Below are 21,286 nucleotides of genomic sequence, written 5' to 3' on the forward strand. Positions count from 1 at the left end.
TCTTTTGCCCCTGTTGGCTGCTCACCTTCTCCCCAAACTGTGCTGCCAGGTGCAGTAGTCTGGGAGCTGACCTTGCCTGTGAAGATGGAGGTAAAAAAGGCATTGAATACTTCAACCTTTTCCACATCATCTTTCATTAGGTTGCCTCCCCCATTCAGCAAGGGACCCAGACTTCCCGTGTTTTTCTATTTGTTGCTGACATACTTGTAGAAACCCTTCATGTCTTTTGTGAGCTACAACTCCAATTGCATTTGGCCTTTCTGATTCCATCCCTGGATGCTTGAACAACACATCTATGCTCCTCCCTAATTGTTTGTCCAAGTTTCCATTCTTCTAAGCTTCCTTTTTGTGTTTTATCTCATTGAAGAGTTCCCTATTAAGCCAAGCTGGTATTTTGCCATACTTGCTAGTTTTACTATGCATAGTGAAATGAAAACAAAACAAAGGGCTTCAAAACAGCCTCAAAATGTAATGAGGGCAGTCAAAATGTTTCAGAAGTTTTGAGTATAGAAGCAGCAGCCAGGTGGTAGGAGGCAGGGGTGGAGCCAGGGCTGCGGTCCAAGCGGCTCTAGAGCCCCATGTGGCTCAGCCAAGCGGGGAGCACAGCCCTGGCTCTCCTCACCTCCTGCTACCAGGCTGCACTCTGTGGGGCTGGCAGAGCTGATGGGAATGCAGTGTCAGTTCTGCCTGCCTCCCAATGCTGGGCTGCACTCCAATCGGCTCCACCAGCCCCATGGAGCCCAGCCCGGTGGCAGGAGGCGGGCAGTTGGACAGGGCTGGAGCCACTGGGAGCTGAGCCTGGTGGAGGGAGGCAGCGTGCACTGCCAGCACTGCGTGCCACCCCTCTTCACCAGGCTCAGCACCCAGTGGCATGCTGCCTGGTGGAGGGAGGGAGCTTGCAGCACTGGGGCTGCACTCCACCTCCCTTCACTGGGCTCAGGGCTGCACACCACCCCCCTCCATCGGGGTCAGCAACTAGCAGCTTGCCTGGTGGAGGGAGGCGGCATGCACTGCCAGCACTGACTACATGCCACCCCTCTCCACTGGGCTCAGCGCCCAGTGGCTTGCTGCCCAGTGGAGGGGGGCAGCGCGCACCACTGGCGCTGCACTCTGCCTCCCTCTACCGGGCTCAGCTCCCAGCGCTGGTCCCAGGTGGCAGCGGCAGCCTCCCACCCGTGCCCCTGGGAGGGCTCTGCCAGACTCCTCTGGGGGTGTGGGTAAAACTCGAAACAGCATTGAAACAGCGAAACTGTTTCAACAAAATGAAATGGAACAGTGCTTTCAGAATGAAACTAAACTCAAAATGAAACACTGTTCCATTGAAACGTCAAAACAGAAGTCGAAGTGAAATGGTGCTGTTTTGTACAGCCCTAGTGCTTATCTCCTCAAACCTCCCTTATCTAGGGTGGCCATTGGTCCTGTTTTATACTGGACCATCCTGTTTTTAAACTTTGTCCCCTATTCATTTCTCAATGAGGACCAGACAGCTAAACATCCTCTTTTTAGTTCATTTACTGGAAATGTGTGTCAATCACTTGTTCTCATAATTCTAATGGCTATGCTTAGAGCTAGAATGGCGGACAATGAGGAGAGGCAGGGTTCACAGGGAAGGAGGTGGCCTTCTTGTAGTGGCCCTCTCCCCTTCCTGCTGATTGGCCAAGGGGCCATGTCCCCCCCCCCACTGATTGCCTGAGGAAGCAGTGACCCCACCCCTCACCACTGATTGGCTGAGAGGGGGCCTGCCTCTCACCAAAAGGATGTCCTGTATTCTGGGGATGAGTCAGTGACCACCCTACCCTTATCTCCTCATACCTCCAACTATACTTTAAAGGATCTGGCAACACCCCATGGTGCCCTGACACCCTGTCTGAATTGCAGAACTAACTCTTTTAAAAAAACGTACTTATTAGTATTTAAAATTACTGCAAATTAAAAGGAAACAAAAGTTTAAATTAGCAATTAAGACCCAGTTTGTAATTTTAGGAACATTTGGGTACAACGAGCTATACAAATAGGTGAGACTGCCTGTTTGTTTCTTGAGTGATGTCCTGTTAGCCAGCTTTGGATGCAAGAGAAGTACTTTCTTTCAGCCAAGAAGGAAAATTTGGGATTATAAATTTGCAATATAATTTTCTAAAACAGGAATTTTGCTGATACTAGTATACTACAGATCCATTTTTTTCCAGCTCTCTCATCTTTTTTGTTTTAGGTTAGGTAAGCTACCCCTGAGGTTTTGTGATTGATTTTTCTCTATCTGTTCTTATACATTCTTGCTAAGTGTGAAGTTCATTTTGATATAATGAAAATTAATTTTAAGAAATTCAGTTTTTTTGAGCCTCCGTATCTTGGAGAGGTTCAGGATTTTTTAAAATTTGTTCTAATCCCCCTGCAATTAAATTAGTGGTCAAGCAGTTAACTCTAAAAAGTTTGATATTGTTGGTATCTGCCCATGAGCTTCAAATTCAGATTTATCGGGAGATTGCATTTTAAAATTCCTGTTTTACCTGGTAAAATTCTAGCATTTAATACATTTTTTCTGTTTGCAATGTTTAAATGTTTTTTTTTTAATTCATATTTCAGAGGGCTTATTAAGAAAAAGGAAGTTGATGACTATAAAGTAGAATTAGCACAAGATCTTAAAAGAGAGACAGTGCTAGTGAGAGAAGATAATGGTCACCAGGAGCATTTTTCAGAAATTTGGAGAAAACAGAAGGTAATAAAATATTAGTTATGGTATATGTCTGATCATTTTTTCATATTGGGTTTCTTAGAAATGTTGCCCCTGACTTTTATAAAAGTAGTATACTTTTCCTTGCTTTCATGTTACAACAGTTATTTTCATATTGTGGAAATTGAAGGAATGTTGTATAGTGCAAATTTAGGGCGGAATTTTCAAAAGGGCCTCAGGGAATAATTTAGTTTAGATACTTGTCGCTGCCGTGCACTGCAGCAAAGGGGTCAGGACCTTAGAAGGCTGTCAGGCAGGTACTTGTGACTCTTGGAGTGGAATTAATTAGGCAGACGCTTATCGGTTGTAAAGCAAGATTATTTACTCACGCCGTCAAGGTGGTAAAAGACGGAGGTCAGAGATACTTGGTTAGTTACAGCTTAGAGTTCATGAGGTCGGTCTGCAAAGTAGGTCAGTTTGCAAAAGTGGTTGGGTAGAAGGTCGGGCCGGCGGTCGTTGATTACGTCTGAGATTGGGTCTAGACAGGGGGCGAACTGGCAAGCGATCAAATTGCCAGTTTACTCTGACACGTATGTCAGAGGTCTCCAGGTGTATACGGAGTCACTCTCTCCGACTTCATGGAAGTGAAAACGGGTTTTATTTGTGTAATAGCCAATTGCTTTTCGCCACATCATAAATTTAATTAGAATCGCCAATTATATAGCGGTTTCGCTAGGGTGTTATTTTAGGGCTACTCCCTGTATTACTCTGACCAGTTATAATGATTTATGTAAAAGCAAAGAAGGCAAAAGTTTTATCTCTGTTAGTGGCGCAGCAATAAATTTCTTTTTGGCATACTCAACAAAGAAGGCTGTTATTATCATCTTGTTAACCCTTGGTTAACCTAGTGAAAAATAAAACTGCTTTGAATGGTTTCACTTGCTTGTGACATGGGCACTATTATAATTGGGTTGTGACAATACTGAATGCAGGAAATTAACATTTCAGCTGAACATACTCTTATTGACTTCTAGGGTCTTTTGGATTCAACTATTTCATTTGAAAGTTCAGCTGAACTTCAAGAGATAAAGGAATCTATTTTCATACCACATCTCACTCTGGCTGCAGAAGTAACACCGATGTTTAAGTGTCCCATGTAAGTTGTAAGCACTTTAAAATAATAAAGCATCAGTCTTTGCAAAAGATTTACTTCTCTACTTGTATAGAATAATGAGTGGGTAAGTATTATTTAAATTTAATGTGTTAGTATTAGTACATCATTTGATAGTAAAAAGCTTCAAAAATAGTTCATTTATGTTAAAACTGTGAAAAAAGGGATTGGTTTAAAAATCAGAACCCTATAAATCTCTTATTAAATAAAGTTTAAGGGCACCATCCTGCAAAGAAGAATGCATATATTTTACTTTATGGACTATGAAGTCATTATAACTACTCACTGTGTGTACAGTTTAGCAGATGTGGGAATGGGGCCTAAATAATCTCTTTATTATGTAGTGAAAATTAACCTTTGGCAAAAAATATATGATTTATATTCCCTTGGCATTAACTGCTATAATCAATATTGTTACTGTGGTAACTATTGACATTAGATTATGGTTTGGTTTGATTATTTAGAGTTAATTAAATCCATATTCATTAATTTTTAGGCATGAACAGAAGAGAAGAACAAAAGTACAGAAGAAACAATACTTTATTAAAATATTTTACAATGAAAAGCAAGTCTCTTGTACTTCCGTGGCTCACCTCCAGCTGGATTTTAAAGTGATTTTTCAGCAAACTTTTAATATTCAGTTATTAAATTGGCCTGAATCTCTTCGATTGGAGGTATAGTTATTTAATTTACTTGTGTGCTTTACTTCTATACCACACTTGAGGCTTTCTATAACTCCCTTTAAAGTCCATAAAAAGACTTGTGTTAGAGGGTAATTATAGGTCAGTTAGCCTGCCATAAGTCCTGGGCAAAATAAATGAAAAACTGTTGTGGAATTCAATCATTACCAAGCTAGAAATATACTAGATACCAGTCAACATAAGCTTGTCAAAAATAGATTTAATTTATTAATGAGTTATTATGTAATACTTTAGACTCTGAGAGGCTTTAATGCTATGCAGCATTCAACTGCTGATGTTTTGCGTGGTCATGCATTAAGATTGAGACAGTGGTCTGCCTTGTTAGCCCGAAGTCAGGCAGAAGGTAGGGCAGGGTATCATGCACTAGCATAATTTGGGTGGAATAGGTAAGGAGATGGTGGGTTAGCGAAGTTGGAAAATAACTGTTGCTACTGCAGCCATGCACTTGTGCCACTGGCATGGTGGCAGCTGGAAGTCACCGGTGCCTCATGTAATGCAGGTGCCCTGGGTGCCTGGCTATATTATTAAACTTTTGGTGGTATTTTAGGCCTCCTCTACATGTGCAGGTAAAGGTGTGATGGGATCTAATGTATTATTCACACAAGTCATGCCTCTTGCCAGGCTACATGTGCTTGGCAGGAGACACTATTGTATGGGATTACTCATTAGATCCCAGCCCGCCTTATTGCTGGGATCCTGGGCTCCCTCTGCACTGGCAAGAAACAAGTTCCCATGTGTAGGAGCCCAAGGCTCAGTGGTTTCACACTGGGCATGGTGCTATATGGAGGAGACCCTGCTACATGTGCAAATGAAAACTTGATGGCCATCAGCTTTAAGGTTAGTACACATTTTTGGGGGTCTAACTTTATAGCTGGTTGGTGCTTTTTATACCATGATGGGTACTTGGCACGAGTAGCTTGTCTTAAGGTAATTGCGCAAGTAACCAGGTAATTGCATGTTACCTATAATGTATAGAGGAGGCCTAAGATACTCCCTGGTTCAGAAAATTATCTCACCTGCTAGCATTTGACAAAGTAGGTTTTTGCTTATGACAGCTCATGCCTCTCTGAATCAGTTAGTTTAAGGGGCCATCTTGCCCTATGTTCTGCATTAAAAAGATTAAAAGCTAACTCTGGCACCTTCTACACATTACATTTAAGGCATGATTAAACAGGTAATCATGCCTTAAGTTGTAACCCAGCTACACATTCAGCCAATTAATGACTGGATGATAAAACAAGCAGTAAGCTACAAAACAATTCCACAAAAAATGGAATAACTTTGTAGGTTTTTCTAATTCTCCATTAGCATTAATTGAACGTGGGGCCAAGTACTCTTCTGTGGCTGGGAGCCCCATCAACTAAGGGGCTCCCAGCCACAGGGGTGCACCATCTGTTGCCAGCCTGCAGCTGATAAGTCTTGCAGTGGTGGTAGTGTTGTCAACTGTGGTGCTTGCAGTGGGGAGCATGCTGCCCCCTTCCCCCCTGCCAAGCCACCTCAGCTGTGGGGCTCTCAGTGGGGCTCACGGAGAGGGCAGCAGGAAAAACGCTTTATCCCCTTGAAGCAGTGATATGGTGCAATAGGATCTAATGCACAATCCCACAATTGCACCTCCTGTCATGCACGTGTGGCATCGTAGGAGGCATGATTGTGTAGATTGTGCACTAGATCTTATTGTGCCTTTATCTGAATATATAGAATGGCCCTTAATGACAGACCTCAAAAAGTAATTATCAGTGGAGAACTGTAACTGGAGAATTAGCATCAACTGGGGCTGTTTTTAGTTAAATCAGTACTAGGCCAAGTGTTATTTAGTATTTATTAATGATTTGAAAGTAGACTTGAAATAACCTTGTTGTCCATAACTTTTAAAAGCAAAGATTGACAGAATAGCAAATATTGATAAAGACAGGGCATTTGTACAGATTGTGTATTTCTTTGTGGCTTGAGACCGTTCATATAAAATGTTTTTATGAGTGATTTTTGAGTGATTATTGTCAGCATGTACAGTCCAACTGTGAAAACCATGTGCCTCAAGCAATAACTATAGAGTGCATCCTTCCTTGTGCCTCTTGCCAATAGAAGAAAAGGACAGTGAATACATCCTCCTTCTCAGTTTCTCTCAGCTGCCTTGGCTAGGGACAGAATGCTTTTATCAGTTTGTGCTTGTGTCCTACAAATCCATTCAAAGCCTTTCTTGAAAGAAAGAAGCACTTCTTTCTTCTTCTTATCATTATCATCATAATGACTCTTCTTCCTGTTACTACAGCTATCTTTAAAAAATTAAAAAGGAAAAACAGAGGACCACATTTCATTGTTGTTTCTTTTGGTTGCAGTTGGCAGCCTTTGCCTCTCTCCTGTTTTGTGTGGTATTTGTCAGTTTAAGTTCTGCTTTCTCCCTTAGTTGTCTTCCTGGTTCTTTCCCTTTTCTTTAGGCAGAGGAATTAAGAGTACTGAAGTACCATCAGAAGAGAAGATACTGTCACTAAAGGCTCTAATCATGGCACAGTGAAATCTTACCAGTAAACAATGGTTGGACGTTAAAGCCAGTCAAAATCAAATTATGAATTAGGCACAGTTTTTAGCAGGGAGCATGATTAATTGTTGGAACATTACAAAAGGAAGTGTTGGATTTTCCATCTGTTGATATGGTCAAATCAAGGCTGTGGATGTGTGCTGGGGAGCCAGGTTAAATTGTATAGCCAGTGTGCCAGAGTAGAGGAATTAAGTGTAGGTAGAAGAATTTAGATAAAGTAAAGGATCCTAAACTTTATGAATTGATGGCTTTAATGATCAGACACTTATTATATTCTTTTAAGTTTTAGTTGAGCTTTGTATAAATAGCATACAAAAATACCTCAACAGATTTTCAGAAGTGGTTATCTAAAGTATGCCTGTAATTATGTACATGCAATCTGTGCATGTACATATGTGCAAGCAGTTTACAATTTGAAATAAATATTGGCCCATTGGGTAGGGTGACAGGTCTGGTATTGGGAAAATCCAGGTTTAATTCCCTCTAGTACCATATATTATTTGTTTGCCATGGGCATAAGATATTTAGACCTGCATGCACAAAGTTATTGTGTATCCATGGGAGTTGGGCATTAAAATACCTTTGTGGTCTGGACATTAGTCACTCTGGGTATTCCTGCAGAGCACAAAGCAGTGCCAGGTTGGGGTAGCTCAGGTGTCAGAAGCAAAATAGTCACATTAACACAAATCTCTGTCTAAGCTAATCTGCTTTTTAGCAAGCTTAATTAAACCCAATAGAGATCTGCGCTCAGTTAATTTTTTTTGCAAAATCAATTAGGCTAGACAAATCACAGTTATATTGGTTCTGGTACCCAAGCTAGATTCTTCAGAACTAGATCAGGTATCTCTGCATCACTGCATTATGCTGTATAGGTCTACCCACTGTTTCTTAGGCCCCTTCTACATGTTACAGTTATTGCACAATTAGCTGGTTAATTGTGCAATTACCTTAAAACTAGCTACACATTCAGAGAAGCTATCATACCATAAAAAGCTCCAACAAGCTATAAAGTTAGACCTCAAAAATATGTACAAACTTTATAGCTGGTTGCTATCAAACTTTAATTTTCACCTGTAGCAGTGTCTCCCCTGCGGCTGGGAATTTTGTCAGCATATGTGGCATGGGAATGATTTGTACAGATCTTGCATTAGATCCCATTGTGCCTTTACCTTCACATGTAAAGGGGGCTTTTGTTTTTATAGGAGGGATAATAGTAATTCATTACCTCAGAAAGGTTTACAAGAATATCTATGACAAAGGCTGTGCTGAATTTAGATACTATGTAATGAAAAACTGGATCTGTTTGCATTATCTCTCTGTGTAATGTTAATCTCTTGCTTTTTATTTATTGTACCTTCTTGAAGTATCAGTTTCTTCCTTGAACTTCTTCCAGAATCTATTTGCTTGGTCTTTTCCTTTACTAACACAACTTTTTAAATTGAAGCAGTCTGTTTTATTTTTAGATTTATGAATCTGCTAAAAGAAAAACGTTTTTGGCTAAAATATACTTACCTATTCCTGACAATATTGTACTTCAAAGAAAAGATGTATTGGAACAGGCGGAGTTTAGCTGTGATCAACAAGTTGAATCTGTAAATGGAGAAGTGGGAAGCAGTAAGTTACTTATGGTAACATGATTTGAAGTTGGTTTAGTGATCTTCTGGTAATATCATGCTTTCTTATGTAGGGAAATAAAATTTAAAATTATTTGAGCATGTCTACACTGTAATCCAAAAGTGTAATTTGGATCTTGCATAGAGATAGCTGCATTAGCTCTAACCTAGCTACCCTAGGATAATGATAGCTGTCTAGCCATGACAGCATTGAGCTCAATGTAGGATAGCTTTACAAGAGTTTACCTAGGATCCTAGGTGTGTTTTACAGCCTAAGTTAAACCTTGTGTTGCACTGGTTATCTGTATCCAAGCTAGCTGCTTTAAACCTGGTTTGGATAATTTTACACAAACTGTGGTCCTGACTTTGAATTGAGGGTAGACTTACTCTTTGAATAATGCTTCAATAAGAGTTGATAAACTGCTCAGGAAGCACCAACACTTGTTGGTTCTTTCTTTTTTTGAGAATCAAGATGATATTTAACTATCTAGGATTTTATTGCCCTTCTCTTCTGCTGTTCCTGTTTGAGTCTTGTCTCATCCAGGACAAACATAGGATGACCATCATGTCTGTTTAAGTTAAAGGATGCTATTGACACAAGAACAAATGGGTGTGAACTCACTTTTAGTAAACTAAGCCTGGATGTTAGAAGGTTTTTTATTATCCAAGGAGTGTGGTTTTGGAACAGTTTAATAGGCATGCTAGGAGCAAAGACTGAACTGGTCTGAAAATGGACATTTTATTAAAGTTATTTGTTGGGTTTTGTACGGGTTTGAAGTTCTTGAGATTTCTTCCAGTCCTATATTCCTATAAAAGAAGCTTATTTCAGAGCAGTGAAACAGTATCTGAAGCTATTTTCAGGAGTTGTGAAAGACAAAACCAGTCTGCTCAGATTCTCTAAATGGGGGTAGAAGATCTGTGAAGGCCAAGGCTCTCTCTGAAGCAACAGCAGTGAAAGATGAATCAGCACTTATACCTCACCTGGTGGGAAGAGATTGTTTTTGACTATCCTTGGATGTTGATGGAAGAGGTGCTTTAAGATTTTTACAAAGCAAGGATTTTAATAACCCTTTGTGCCCTTTTTTCTGGCTCATAAAGTATCCATGTACTTCTTAGTTACTAAATCTTTTCAGAAGGCTTTCAATTCCTCTGGGATTTCCTAAAAAAGAGTGTTCATGTTTTTGTGTCCAGTTATTCTTTTCTTAAAGAAGAAGAAAAAAGTGTCTTCTGATGCAGAATTTGAATGTGAAATCAAGGAACACTTAAGCAATATAGCTAAAGGATTGGGAATAGGGTTGCCCCCCTCCCCAAAGAATCTCCCTTCAGTCTCTGATCTGCTGGAGTGAGGAACAGATTGCTGTACCTCTGTTGGCACTGTCAGGAACTTTTTTGCTAGATCTGCTTAAGGACTGTGTATACTCCCAGAAAATATGGGTGATGAGTGCTTTCCTCCTCTAGCCCTCAATTCATGAAAGCATCTTCCTCATTTGGGAAATCACTTAAGCAAATGCAATCTTGACTTGGGAATGTAAAGCACCATCCTGGGGAATGTAAAATACATTTTAATTAAGATGGGCAAGCCTTTAACAGTGCATGACAGGGTTGCATGTTGTGTGTGGGGGAATCCATTTTGCTGAAGGTCACAGCTTTCCAAAATTTGGGAAATGTTGATCTAATAAACTTTTTTAAATGTAACAGGTCTTGGATTTGTATTTCCTTTCAAAAATTTTAAATTTACAGATGTACCATTTATTCTCGATGAAAATGAAGAACTGTATCCTGTGATGTCTGGAAAACTAATGTATTCCTTATCCTGGACAGTTGATGAAGGAAATATTCCCTTAGCATCTATACTTCAGCCACTAAACTCTGTTTCTTACAGGTAATAATAAAACGTAGATATCTAGAAGATTGTCAGAAAAGAAATAAAATTAAAATTCACCAATTAATGCTGAATGGTTTTGTTGTAGAATACCGAGAAATATAGATGAAGAAATAGCTACTGGAATTTTGTGGTTCACTGACACACAGAAACTTACTGAATGGGCCAAGAAAGTCAAGATTGATCCCAATGATCCTGAATATTCAGATTTGATGGACTTCATTTTGGTAACATTTAGCAGGTTTTAGTATTAGCAAGTTGATCTAGAATAGTTGTGTATCATCTTAACTGTGTTAGAGGAATTCTAAATACTGAATACTAATACATTTTCCCAGGAAATCTTTGGTTCCAGGATTATGAATAACATAGGACTGAATTATGAGATTAATTTTGATCAAAGTTTTTGAAGATGTCAAAATACACAAGAGAAAATCTTGAGTTTATGTAGTACATTAAGTCCCAAGATAGAATTGTAGACTCCTAATTCTAATTTTAATTTCTATTTTAATTTTTAATATTATCTGAGTCAGAGACAATCCTTCTCTGTCCCTTCTTTTAACCTCCCCTTCTTATCGTCTTTTTCCTTTCACTAATTTATATCTCTTGTTTAGGAACCATTCTGGTCATTCTTCCTTTTGGTGTCAGATCACATTTTGAATTACTGCTTGATTGATATAGTGCAGTCATCTTGTACCATAAACTATATTTATTTTTCTGTTCAAGTCTCTGTCGTTGCAGTCATTATTTAGACGTGAGAAAATATGTGGATGAGGCAAAATTCAATGATGGGGATCCCTTTCCCTTTCATCATCTATTCTTTGTATCTTAGGAATTTAAGGAAAAGGTAATTTTGGCTGCTTATAGATGTTAATTTTTTTTTTTAAACGGCACTTAAATCATGCTTCACTGCCACAGGCCACATTTAAACTCTGTGCACTTCTGCACTGAGCCCAGTGCATGCCCAGAAGAATCAGTGCGTTAGTTGGACCTGGCTTGCCAATGTCTGTATAGATTGGGTGCTTTTAGTGAAGCTTTTTTGGCACTTATTTAATAGCTGATTGAATCTGCTTTAGATAAAAGTGCCAAAAAGGCCCACTGAAGTGCCTGATTATACAGATGTTGCGGAGCCAGGTTGAACTAAAACTCTGCTTCTTCTAGTAAAATGTGGTATTCTTTTGTTTTTGTGGGGTTTTTTTTTATGTCTGTAAGCAGCCTTTTGCCTGGAGATGTAATTAGCTGTGTTAGTCAGAAGTGGGGAGGCAGGATGACTATTGGAGTTATGCTACTTTGAAAGACTACCACATTCCAAAGAGGGGCTCTGTATGACTCTTGTTTTCCACAAGGGTAACAAGTCACAAAATGTAAGATTTGCTCTCCAGCTTTTGGACCAGTGTACAAGAGTGTGACACTATACAGGACAGCCAGGCTCAATGACCCCCTTCATGTCATTCATCAAGCCAGCAGGTGATGCTGAACACGTCCAGTGCTGTGGGGGGGGAGGCATGGGATGCTGGTGTGGCAGCACTGGGAGTGGGAGCTATGTCCTGCTGCCACTTGCCCAGCCGGGGGGGGGGTGGGGGGTGCGGGATGTGGGCATGGCTCGTTCCGAGCAGAAGAGGGCAAGCGACAGCAGGGCATAGCCCCACTCCCTGTGCTGCCATGCCCATATCCTGTGTCCCCCCACCCCGGCTGGGCAAGTGTCAGCAGGGCATAGCCCCCGCTCCCAGCACTTCTGTGCCTGCATCCCCCGCCCCCCCACCCCAGGTGGGCAAGTGGCGGGCTATACCCTGCTGCTGCTTGCCCAGCTAGGGTGGGGGGGGGGTGATGCAGGCATGGCTCACTCCAGGTGGAAGGGGGCAGGTGGCAGCAGAGCATAGACCCCGCGCCCAGCGTTGCTGTGCCTGCATCCCATGCCACCCTGCCCCCTCCCCAAGTCCTGCACTGCCCCCTCCCCCCCCCCAGCTGGGCAGCTTGTCCCAGCCCCAGTCTCAATTTCTCTCTTGCTGTGGGGGCATTGATCTGCCTCCCCAACACCCCTTCCCTCCCCACTCCACCCACCACAACAGACTTACCAGTTGGAGGCAGCTGTGTCCAGTGTGGTGAGGACTGCTGTCTGTTTAGTCTATGGCTGAATCTCCGAAGTGGCATGAATCTTTTCCAAATCAATTCGGAGGCTTCCGATTCAATTTGGACCTTTTCATTGGTCTCCCAATTCAATTTGTATTCGGAGATTCGACTGCCGAATCAGGCTGAATCTCCTCCTAATTGAATCGGCTACTGAAGCTTTGCACAGCCCTAGTAGATTCCTTCTCTTTTTGGGTCTCTTCCCCATAAGCAGCTGCAGCCTGCTGCCCCACTAACCCTCATTCATGCTGAGCTTCAGCCCCATTCTCCCATAGCATCTTTGTCAATAATTTGGGGAACCCCAGGGCCAACTGCACCCTGTAGGTGAGTCCCTTTGTATATGGCTCAACCAGTACTGTGCACCCCTAAAGAGGTATGCTACCTTCTTGGGGCACTCATCTGCCATGACTTGATGGTAATAATTGGAGAATTCTCTCCCTGAGAAGGAAAGAACCGGCTCCACCGGCAGGGCTGTGTCCAGTAATCCAAAATAATCAGTTATGGCATGTAAAGGAACCTCACAGTCCTTACAGGGGGCTACTTCAACCCCACCACTCCTGTCACAGTCCTCCAGATTTAAGTACAGGCTCTGCTGTTCAAGTGTCACAGCTAGGAGCGGCTCTCAGTAGCTTCCTGGATGACTCCCAGGAAGCCTCTGCAGTCCATTAGAAACAAGAATGCAAAAATATGGTCAGGGGTATTCCTCACCCCTGGACTCCGTTGCTCTCTGGTGCAGGGTTTTCCCTCTCACTACTGGTTATGTCCTTTTGGGCTCTCCGCCTTGCATTCTCAGCCTATCAATGATGGTTTCTAGTCCCCTGCTGTAGCTCATCTGTCCTGTATTGAGGGGTGACACCTGGGCTGAATTAACATTAAGTGACTCCTCCCCTGAGGTTATAAACAATCTGGGCTGTTCCAGCCCCGTCTTAGCGTTTCCAAATAGGGCTTTCCCTTCCCATGCGTTTTGTTTCCCAGTGGGAACCTTAAGGGGACCAGACCATCTCTGTGTTCTCCTGGGGCTCTCTGCAACACAGGCTTTCCCTGCTGGGATACTTCTCCCCTCCACTTGAGACTGCTCTGCAGGTAAGGGTTTAGTCCTTTCCACACTCCCAGACCTGTCTAGCGCCTTCTTCTGTTTGCTGCCTCTGAGCAGGCTCTGCAGTTGCCCTGTTTCAACCACTCCTGTGTCTTGCCCCTTTACTATTGGGGCTGCTTGACTTCTAGATACTAAGGGGAAAGGAGCGAGCGTAGGTTTTCCTCCTCCCACTCCCCATACTCTTCTACACACTCCAACAACACTGGATAAAGCTGTCTAGAGGCCATACACACTTGCAGAGTATGTATATGCCATGCTACCATCAGTTGTACAGGAATGCTGGTATATTTATTTGCCTCCCTGTGTTGGAAAACCAGGATATGAGGTTTGACTTTCTTTCCTCTTGTTTCAGGCACCAGTCCTTGTCTAATGAATGTCTGCTTGCAGTCTGAGTCTACCAGAGCTGTCACTGCTTTCTCTTTTACTTCCACATTCCCTATCAACTGTGGAATGTGTGTTCTACCCACTGCTTTACACATTATAGCCTCACAGCTGTACTCCATATCTTGCACCCTGGAGTTCTCTATTTTACTGCTTGAAGTCACCACTGGACTCTCCGTGATAAATCTTGGCTTGCCACCCCAATGGTAGCTTAATGCCTGCACTGGAAACAAGCCTATCCACTGTTGCCAGGCACAGTTGACTTTTCTCTTGGGGCCTCTTTGCTCTCTTGCTGAGCCTCGGCCTTCCCCTGGCTTCCTTTGTTCCATGCTTTTGCTCATGCTAGGCCTGTTTTTTGGCTGCCACAAAAAACCTCAGCCAGTCTCACTGCTTTGTTGAGGGTTTGGAGATGATGGTGCCTCACCCAATCCCTGATTTACTGTTCCAGATCTCATGTCAACTATTCCAAGACAGTTTGTCCCAGAATCTCGTCAGGTGATTTTTCTGCAGGAAGGAGCCACTTGGCTGCCTTGTCTAGGTACTGGTCCAACCTGAGAGGCGTAAAGATCCCTGGTCCTTTCTTGGCTCCAAACCCCTGCCTGTGGGTCCCTTCAGAAACCTCTAAGCATCTCAGAATGGCTTCCTTTATCATTCTTGTACTCTCTCATCTCTGCTCAAGGCAATGCCCAATAGGCTTCTTGAGCTTCCTGTACCAGTAACATCTCCAGCCTCAATGCACATATTTATTTATCCCCTTGAGCAGGAAGGGCTGCCCTCTCAAAGGCTTCTATAAATGCCTTAGGCTCATCTTTGGTCATGTGCTCTGGAACATACATGGCAGTCCCCAACCTGAGGCTCTCTGTACCTTGGGTGAGTATATTAGAAAACAAGAAGGCAGTTACAACTACTAGAGTCTGTAAGGTTTCAGTCTGCTGCAACTGCCTATGCATTATCTCCTCCATCCTGGTCTCTCTCTTCTGAGCCTGCTCATACTGCCACTTATATTGTTCATTGGTGGTAGCCTGCTGTTTGTCCAACAGCCCCATTAGTTGCTCCATCTCCATGTTGCAGCTCTAGTCCCCAACAGTTGTCTCAGGCTACTCCTATTGGTCCCCCTACCAGACTGCTTGCCCTTATTTGGCCCAAAGGTTCTTCCTCTCAGATAGCGTTGGCACTGGATTTGGACCTGGCCCCTATACCTTTGTTCTGGGTGAGCACAACCCTCAGATCGACCACAACACCTGCCAGTTGATAATAGGCGAATTTATTGTTACAGAGTGATAACAAAAAAGCAACAATACAAACAATCAAACAATTCTATATCTATCAATCCTAGGGCTGTCAGAGTCAAAGTACATCTGGTCAGGATGCAGGCTCCACTCTGAGGCTCTTTCTCTTAGGTGTCAACAGTCTGGAGGTGGGATGCCGAAGCCACCCCCCCCCTCCAATGTGGTGCATGGGACAGGCTGCTGGTATGCCTTTGGTCCTTGGTGGTCTTGGGGACCCTTCCTGGGGGATGGGGATGGGGACTCCTCTCAGGGAGCAAGATGGGGAGGAACAGGGAGGAAGAGAAGGAGGGATGGGTGGGACTTTTTGTTAATCTCAAGTCTCTGCTTTTGTATTCTCCATCCCCCTTGATGACTCCCGATGACTCTTCATTCATGGCTATCTCTGGTTGACTGTCTCTCTGTGGTTACACATCCATGTAGCCTCCTGGGTCTTCTCATAATTTGGTCTGTTCCCCCAAAACTGGGACTCAAGGTCCCCCTTGCTCTGAGGCCTTGTAGCTGGTGTCACTTGTTTTGTGTTATGGGACAGTATGGAATGTTCTTCCTCAGTTCCCAGGCTGTGTGTCCTTGTTGTGTTAAACAACCTGTCTGCTTTGAAGGCTATGATCTCGTGTCATGGCATGCCCCCATCACTTCTCAGGCTGTGTCTATCTGTTGGCCTTATTATGCTAGACAGCCCATCTGCTTCCAGGGCTATATGGAACTCTGTGTGTGAAACCCAGGCTCTTTAGAAATTCAATTAGTCACTAATCTTGAACCATTATAATACATATATCCATGCCTATAAGCCAATTCCCTAAAACCAGACCTTTAAATAACATTTCTAAGCCAACAATAGGTATTGATGGGGTTGATCCCACACAATATTAACACTGCCACACAGGCTTAAACACAACTTTTGCTGTCTAGTGATGCTTCCTTCCCTCTCCACTACAGTTTGGAGTCCTTTTTCCTTGGGCAGCCTGGTCCATCACCTCCCTTGAGCTTTGCCTCCTTTGGCTGGCAAGGCCGAACTTCTTCCCCTGCTGCTCCCCCAGCCTGCTTAGGGACTGGGTCTATCTTCTCCAACCCAGCCTCCCTCTGGTCATGTGATTGGCCTTTCTGTCCTCTCCTAGAGGCTGGGTGTAGCTAATTACCTCATTAGCTGTCTAACCCGTGGCTCCTTACCTTAATCAAGCCCTCCTAATAACAGGGTAGAGGTTCCCTGTTAAACCAGGTAGACTTGTTCATATATCTGTGGATCTTGATAAACCACTCACCTAAGTTGGACATGATTGTATTGTACCCAAATACATATAGTAGCTCTTTGACTGCTGTTTCCCATTGGTGTCTTTACAAAGGGGTTAACCTGTGGAGTCAAGAAAGAAGCAACACACATTTAAACAGGGTAACTGAGTTGTACAATAGTTCATGAAAACGATGAAGTTTCCCGTGTTCTGCCAGCTGGCATATTATAATAGATTCCTATGGGCCAAGGCAATTTTATCTAATTTGCTGCAGGTATTCAATCAACTTCCCTCCTTCCTTCTCTATGAGAACTAGGGTTCAGATACTACACTAGGCACTAATCATTGCACTTGATGGGTTTGCTGGTTAGATGACCAGCAATAACAGAGATTTGCTCTCAACAGGCTCAAGAGAATCTTGTACAGTGCAGTAGACATTCTACCTAGAAAGCCCTACTCTTCAGAAAGGCTTTGCCATGTGGGCAGCAAAAACTAACATGAAGTACCTGGTAAAAGCCCTGATTCTGAAGTTTTTGGACTATAATATTGCTCCTGAGACTGGCTTATACATCACAGCAACATTGCCATCACCATATTGTTCAGTCACAGTTCACCTTCTCACATCTTATACTCTTGGTTATTGTGACAGGGGGGCCTTCCCAGGGCTAGATCATGTATTAGCCCGTCCACCTGTCTAGGGCAGTCTGCCCTCTCTTGCCTGCCATGACTTGAATGGTTCCATAGTATATTAAGTGGGAGGCTACCCATTCACTACCCTGATGCCTGGGGGCACTATCCACAGCTCCAAACCTTTCCTACATTGTGGCCCGGATTGGTATTGCTCCCCAGTTTCAGACTGGGACTTACTCATTCCAATCTTACAAACACACTCATTCTACCCCCCTCTCACAGGGGCCTCTTGCACTCCACCCCTCTCTCACAGGGGGTCTTGCATAACGCCCATCACTGGGCCACTCTCTACTGCCCTGCTCCTTTGAGTGAGCCCCTTGGGTCTTCAGGCTTTACTTCTCACCCTCTGGCATGGCACATGCAGCACCTTTGGTTCATTTGAGCTCCCCTACTCTACATGGCCTTGTTCTTGTGCCATTCAGTGGTTACTGGTGCTGGCCAATATTGCCCTTCCAGATATTTCCTGTAACCTAGCTACGTACAGAGTGGTTGTTTGCATGAATGACAACCTAGACCTCCCCATCTATAGAGATTTAAAGATTTAAACCTCCCAGCTCACCACTTGGTCTCCCAGAAACCTTTGTGGATATGTGTACAAGTTCTTGCAGTACACAATAATGCAGCAGCTTGGAGGAAAGCTTGGAATGAAACCATGATTTGAAATAAACATCTCATTTCTGACCCCAACAATAAAACCTCCTGGTTTTGATCTTCTTTGAAAAACATGGAAGGTTCTAAGTGGGATCCAAACTGAGCATGGCTGCTGTGTTCTCCTTGATGCACAGATGGTGTATTAGGAGTTCTGCAGAATGTAATTGTGGCAACCCTGATTAATCAATGGACCACATAACAACACTCTGGCCTCTATACAAATTTGATGGTGACACTGCAGAGATGCATTCTCTTTCCTCAAGAGCATTAGACTGCTTAACTAACCTTGAACTGGACTTATAATCGATACTCAAAGCCAGCCATACGAAAGAAGAATGTCATTCTTTGGCAGCTCATGAAATCTCCTTTCCAACAAGATAGTCTTTTTAGCTGCCATCACAGGCATGGCAAATCTCCATGCTGATATACTAGGGGATTACCATACACATCTGTTTATAGAGGCAGGGTAAGATGAAATTGCTTCACCAATTTATAGCCAAGGTAATCTCAGAAGTTCCTCAGAATCACTCCTTACCTTTCTTGTCATTTTCCTGAACTCACATTATTTTCTGACAGAAAAGAAGCTTCATACTCCTGGATACCTTCAGAGTCTAACCCCTTCAACTAAACCTTTCAGGGTGTCTTCCCATCTCTTTTTTTTTTCTCCCTGTGCTTAATGCTGTGAAAGGTTAACTGAGTCTGTTTTTGCAGTGGATCAAACAATATGTTTCTCATGCTATAAGCTGACTGGTTGATTGGCAAGCATTTTCCTTTGGCTGGTAAGGCAAGTTCCACTGAGACACAGATGATGTTTCTGGCACATTTTGAAGCAGGCTGATCTCTGAGCTCTGCAAGAGGGCCATATGGAATAATTCACTAATCTTTGTTAAACATTATGCATTTCAGATGGTACTTGGGGTAGCCACCATATACATGGGCGACTGGTGCCTCCTGAGTCTGGGGGGCACTCACAGGTACCACCGGTGGAGTTGGCGGTGGGGATAGATCTGGCAAGCACCCCCAGATGCCGTTGGTGGCAGCAGGGGCGGAGCTGGCGAGCATCTGCAGGTGGTGGCGGTGGCGAGGACGCCCCTGTCGGGGGGGCATGTGCCCCCTGTACCCCTCCCTACCAGTTGCCTATGACCATATATATAGTAGTAATATGATCTTGGTTTGATACAGCCAAGGCTCCATCCCCAGAGTTTCAAGAGAAAATTGCTTGTCAATCACCTTTTGTGGGATCCACGTAGATTTATCATGAAAAAAAAATGATTTACTTACTTTGCATTAACTGGTTCTTTGCAATATCCTCATGGATCTCATTACCTTCCTGCCAACCTTCATTTTTAGAGTTCTTAGCAGCATAAGCTTCTGAATAGCAAGGGAATGGAGGCTGGGTCACAGTTATCAGTGGCAATGCGTAGGGGGTGCATGTTCACCCCCTGAGAATGCTGGTGCACCCCATCAGCCAGCATTCCCGGGCAGGGGGCAGGCAAGAGCGCTGGTGCCACCCCTGAGAGCACCGGCCGGGGAGTGGGGGCTCACCCAGAAGTCACCTGGGATCAGCCACAGGGGGACCCACCCTGGGTCTAGCCACTGGGGGGGGGCAAGTGCCCCCCCGACTCAAGAAGCACCAGTCGCCCATGACAGTTACTGCAGCCTTTATGTCCTTGCATGTATCTAGTCTCTCATACATGTAATGTATGTGCATCTACAGTGAAGAAGGCTAACTTTATTATAAAGACTATTAATCTTGAAGAACTACAGTTACCTTGAAGGCCAGTTATACTTGTTATCCTAACATGTGGTATGTTTCTGGAGAAATGTATCATCCTAGTTCCCTAAAAGGAAGCCCAAGCCCAAGACTTCCAAGTCTATCATCTAATCAGTACATTCCCTCAGAACGGAAAATACATTGTTGAGGAGCTGTTCACATCTTTCACTAGCTAGGTAGAAGGTACTGTTGTGTCTGCAATATTGGTTAAGGCCATCATTTAAATGAGACATTTTCAGCCTCATGATGCAGGATTAACAAAAATAATTATTTCTTTTAACCATTATGATGTGGTTATCAGTTGTACTAATCTGATGAGGTGATGTAAAACATTATTCTTAAACCACTGATCTGTTGAATCAAATCTCACTTTTTACTACTGTAGATTTGATATTTGCACTGCTTCATTATTAATCATAATAGTGCAATTATAAAGTCTAGCTCTAGTTATCTGTTTAATTTTATATCTCCTTTCTTATTCTTTTGAATAAAAATATATTAAAATGTACACAAAATGAGTTCATTCTTTCAGTTTGCAACATGAACCTGGAATTCCAAAAACAGAGACAGCTTGACTCAGATATTTCACAGCCCCTTGATTATCTTTCTAAATTAAAAACATTGCACCACAGACTTTGGAATAAAGTCATTGGATATTTTTTTTTTAATTAAAAAAACAATTGGTTAAATTCTATTCTTATTCAGTAGAATCCAGATCATCTACACCTGTGTGATTCAGATCTGCTTAATTCACAGCAGGTTGCTGATTGAAGAAGCTGTTCAGCTATTTACCACAGTTTTTATTTCAAAGGGCAATATTTATCCAATCAGCTGGAGTTCATTAGCAGTCCTGCTATCAGAGAACTGGTGTCTTTTGTAATGAAAAGCTACAGCAAACATTTAGAACCCCTCTTCCATCCCATGCAGCTATTTGCTGTGGGTTTTATTTACCCCCAGACATTTCACAAGCCCTTCTTTTCATGGAGAGGATGGCAGAGGGAAGATTTTGAATGTAACTCGGCAAAATATCTGGGTTCTATTGTACCCATATAACTCCAGTGAAATTAATATCATTTTGCAGGTGAAAGGAACAGCACAACTTGATGAAAGTATTTTCAGAAAAGCATTTCATTTAAGTTTCTCAAACCATATACTAAGTGCATTTTAAAAGAAAACAACAAGAAGTAAACATGAATTACCCCAAGAACCCAAGTGTTTCCTTAATCTTAAAAAACAATTCCTACAGCAGAAATGTGGGTATGAATATATATCATAAAATTTTCTAGTGAGAAAGTTTTCCTAATATCTAACCTAAACTTCCCTTGCTACAACTTGAGACTGATGTACTGTAATTATACTCTGCCAGACTTCAGCATCATGTGTATCAGTGTTCCTGTGCTGAAAAATGGCAGCAGGGGTGGTTTAACTAAAGCTCATTGAAGCACCCCTGCTGCCATTTTCAGTGCAGGGACACTGATGCACGT

The 21,286-nt window shown here is 42.8% G+C and overlaps 1 protein-coding gene across 1 annotated transcript in view; it reads left to right on the forward strand.

The window, feature by feature from the left end:
• CC2D2B (coiled-coil and C2 domain containing 2B) overlaps positions 1-21,286 on the forward strand; it is a 112,829-nt gene that overhangs the window by 40,459 nt on the left and 51,084 nt on the right. Inside the window, exons 12-17 of the mRNA XM_059730334.1 lie at positions 2,581-2,713; positions 3,703-3,824; positions 4,336-4,513; positions 8,540-8,690; positions 10,430-10,571; positions 10,660-10,798. Coding sequence (XP_059586317.1) covers positions 2,581-2,713; positions 3,703-3,824; positions 4,336-4,513; positions 8,540-8,690; positions 10,430-10,571; positions 10,660-10,798 — 865 coding nt within the window. The remainder of the gene's footprint in view (positions 1-2,580; positions 2,714-3,702; positions 3,825-4,335; positions 4,514-8,539; positions 8,691-10,429; positions 10,572-10,659; positions 10,799-21,286) is intronic.

Source organism: Alligator mississippiensis, chromosome 6 (genome assembly GCF_030867095.1).
Source record: "Alligator mississippiensis isolate rAllMis1 chromosome 6, rAllMis1, whole genome shotgun sequence".
Lineage (NCBI taxonomy): Eukaryota > Metazoa > Chordata > Crocodylia > Alligatoridae > Alligator > Alligator mississippiensis.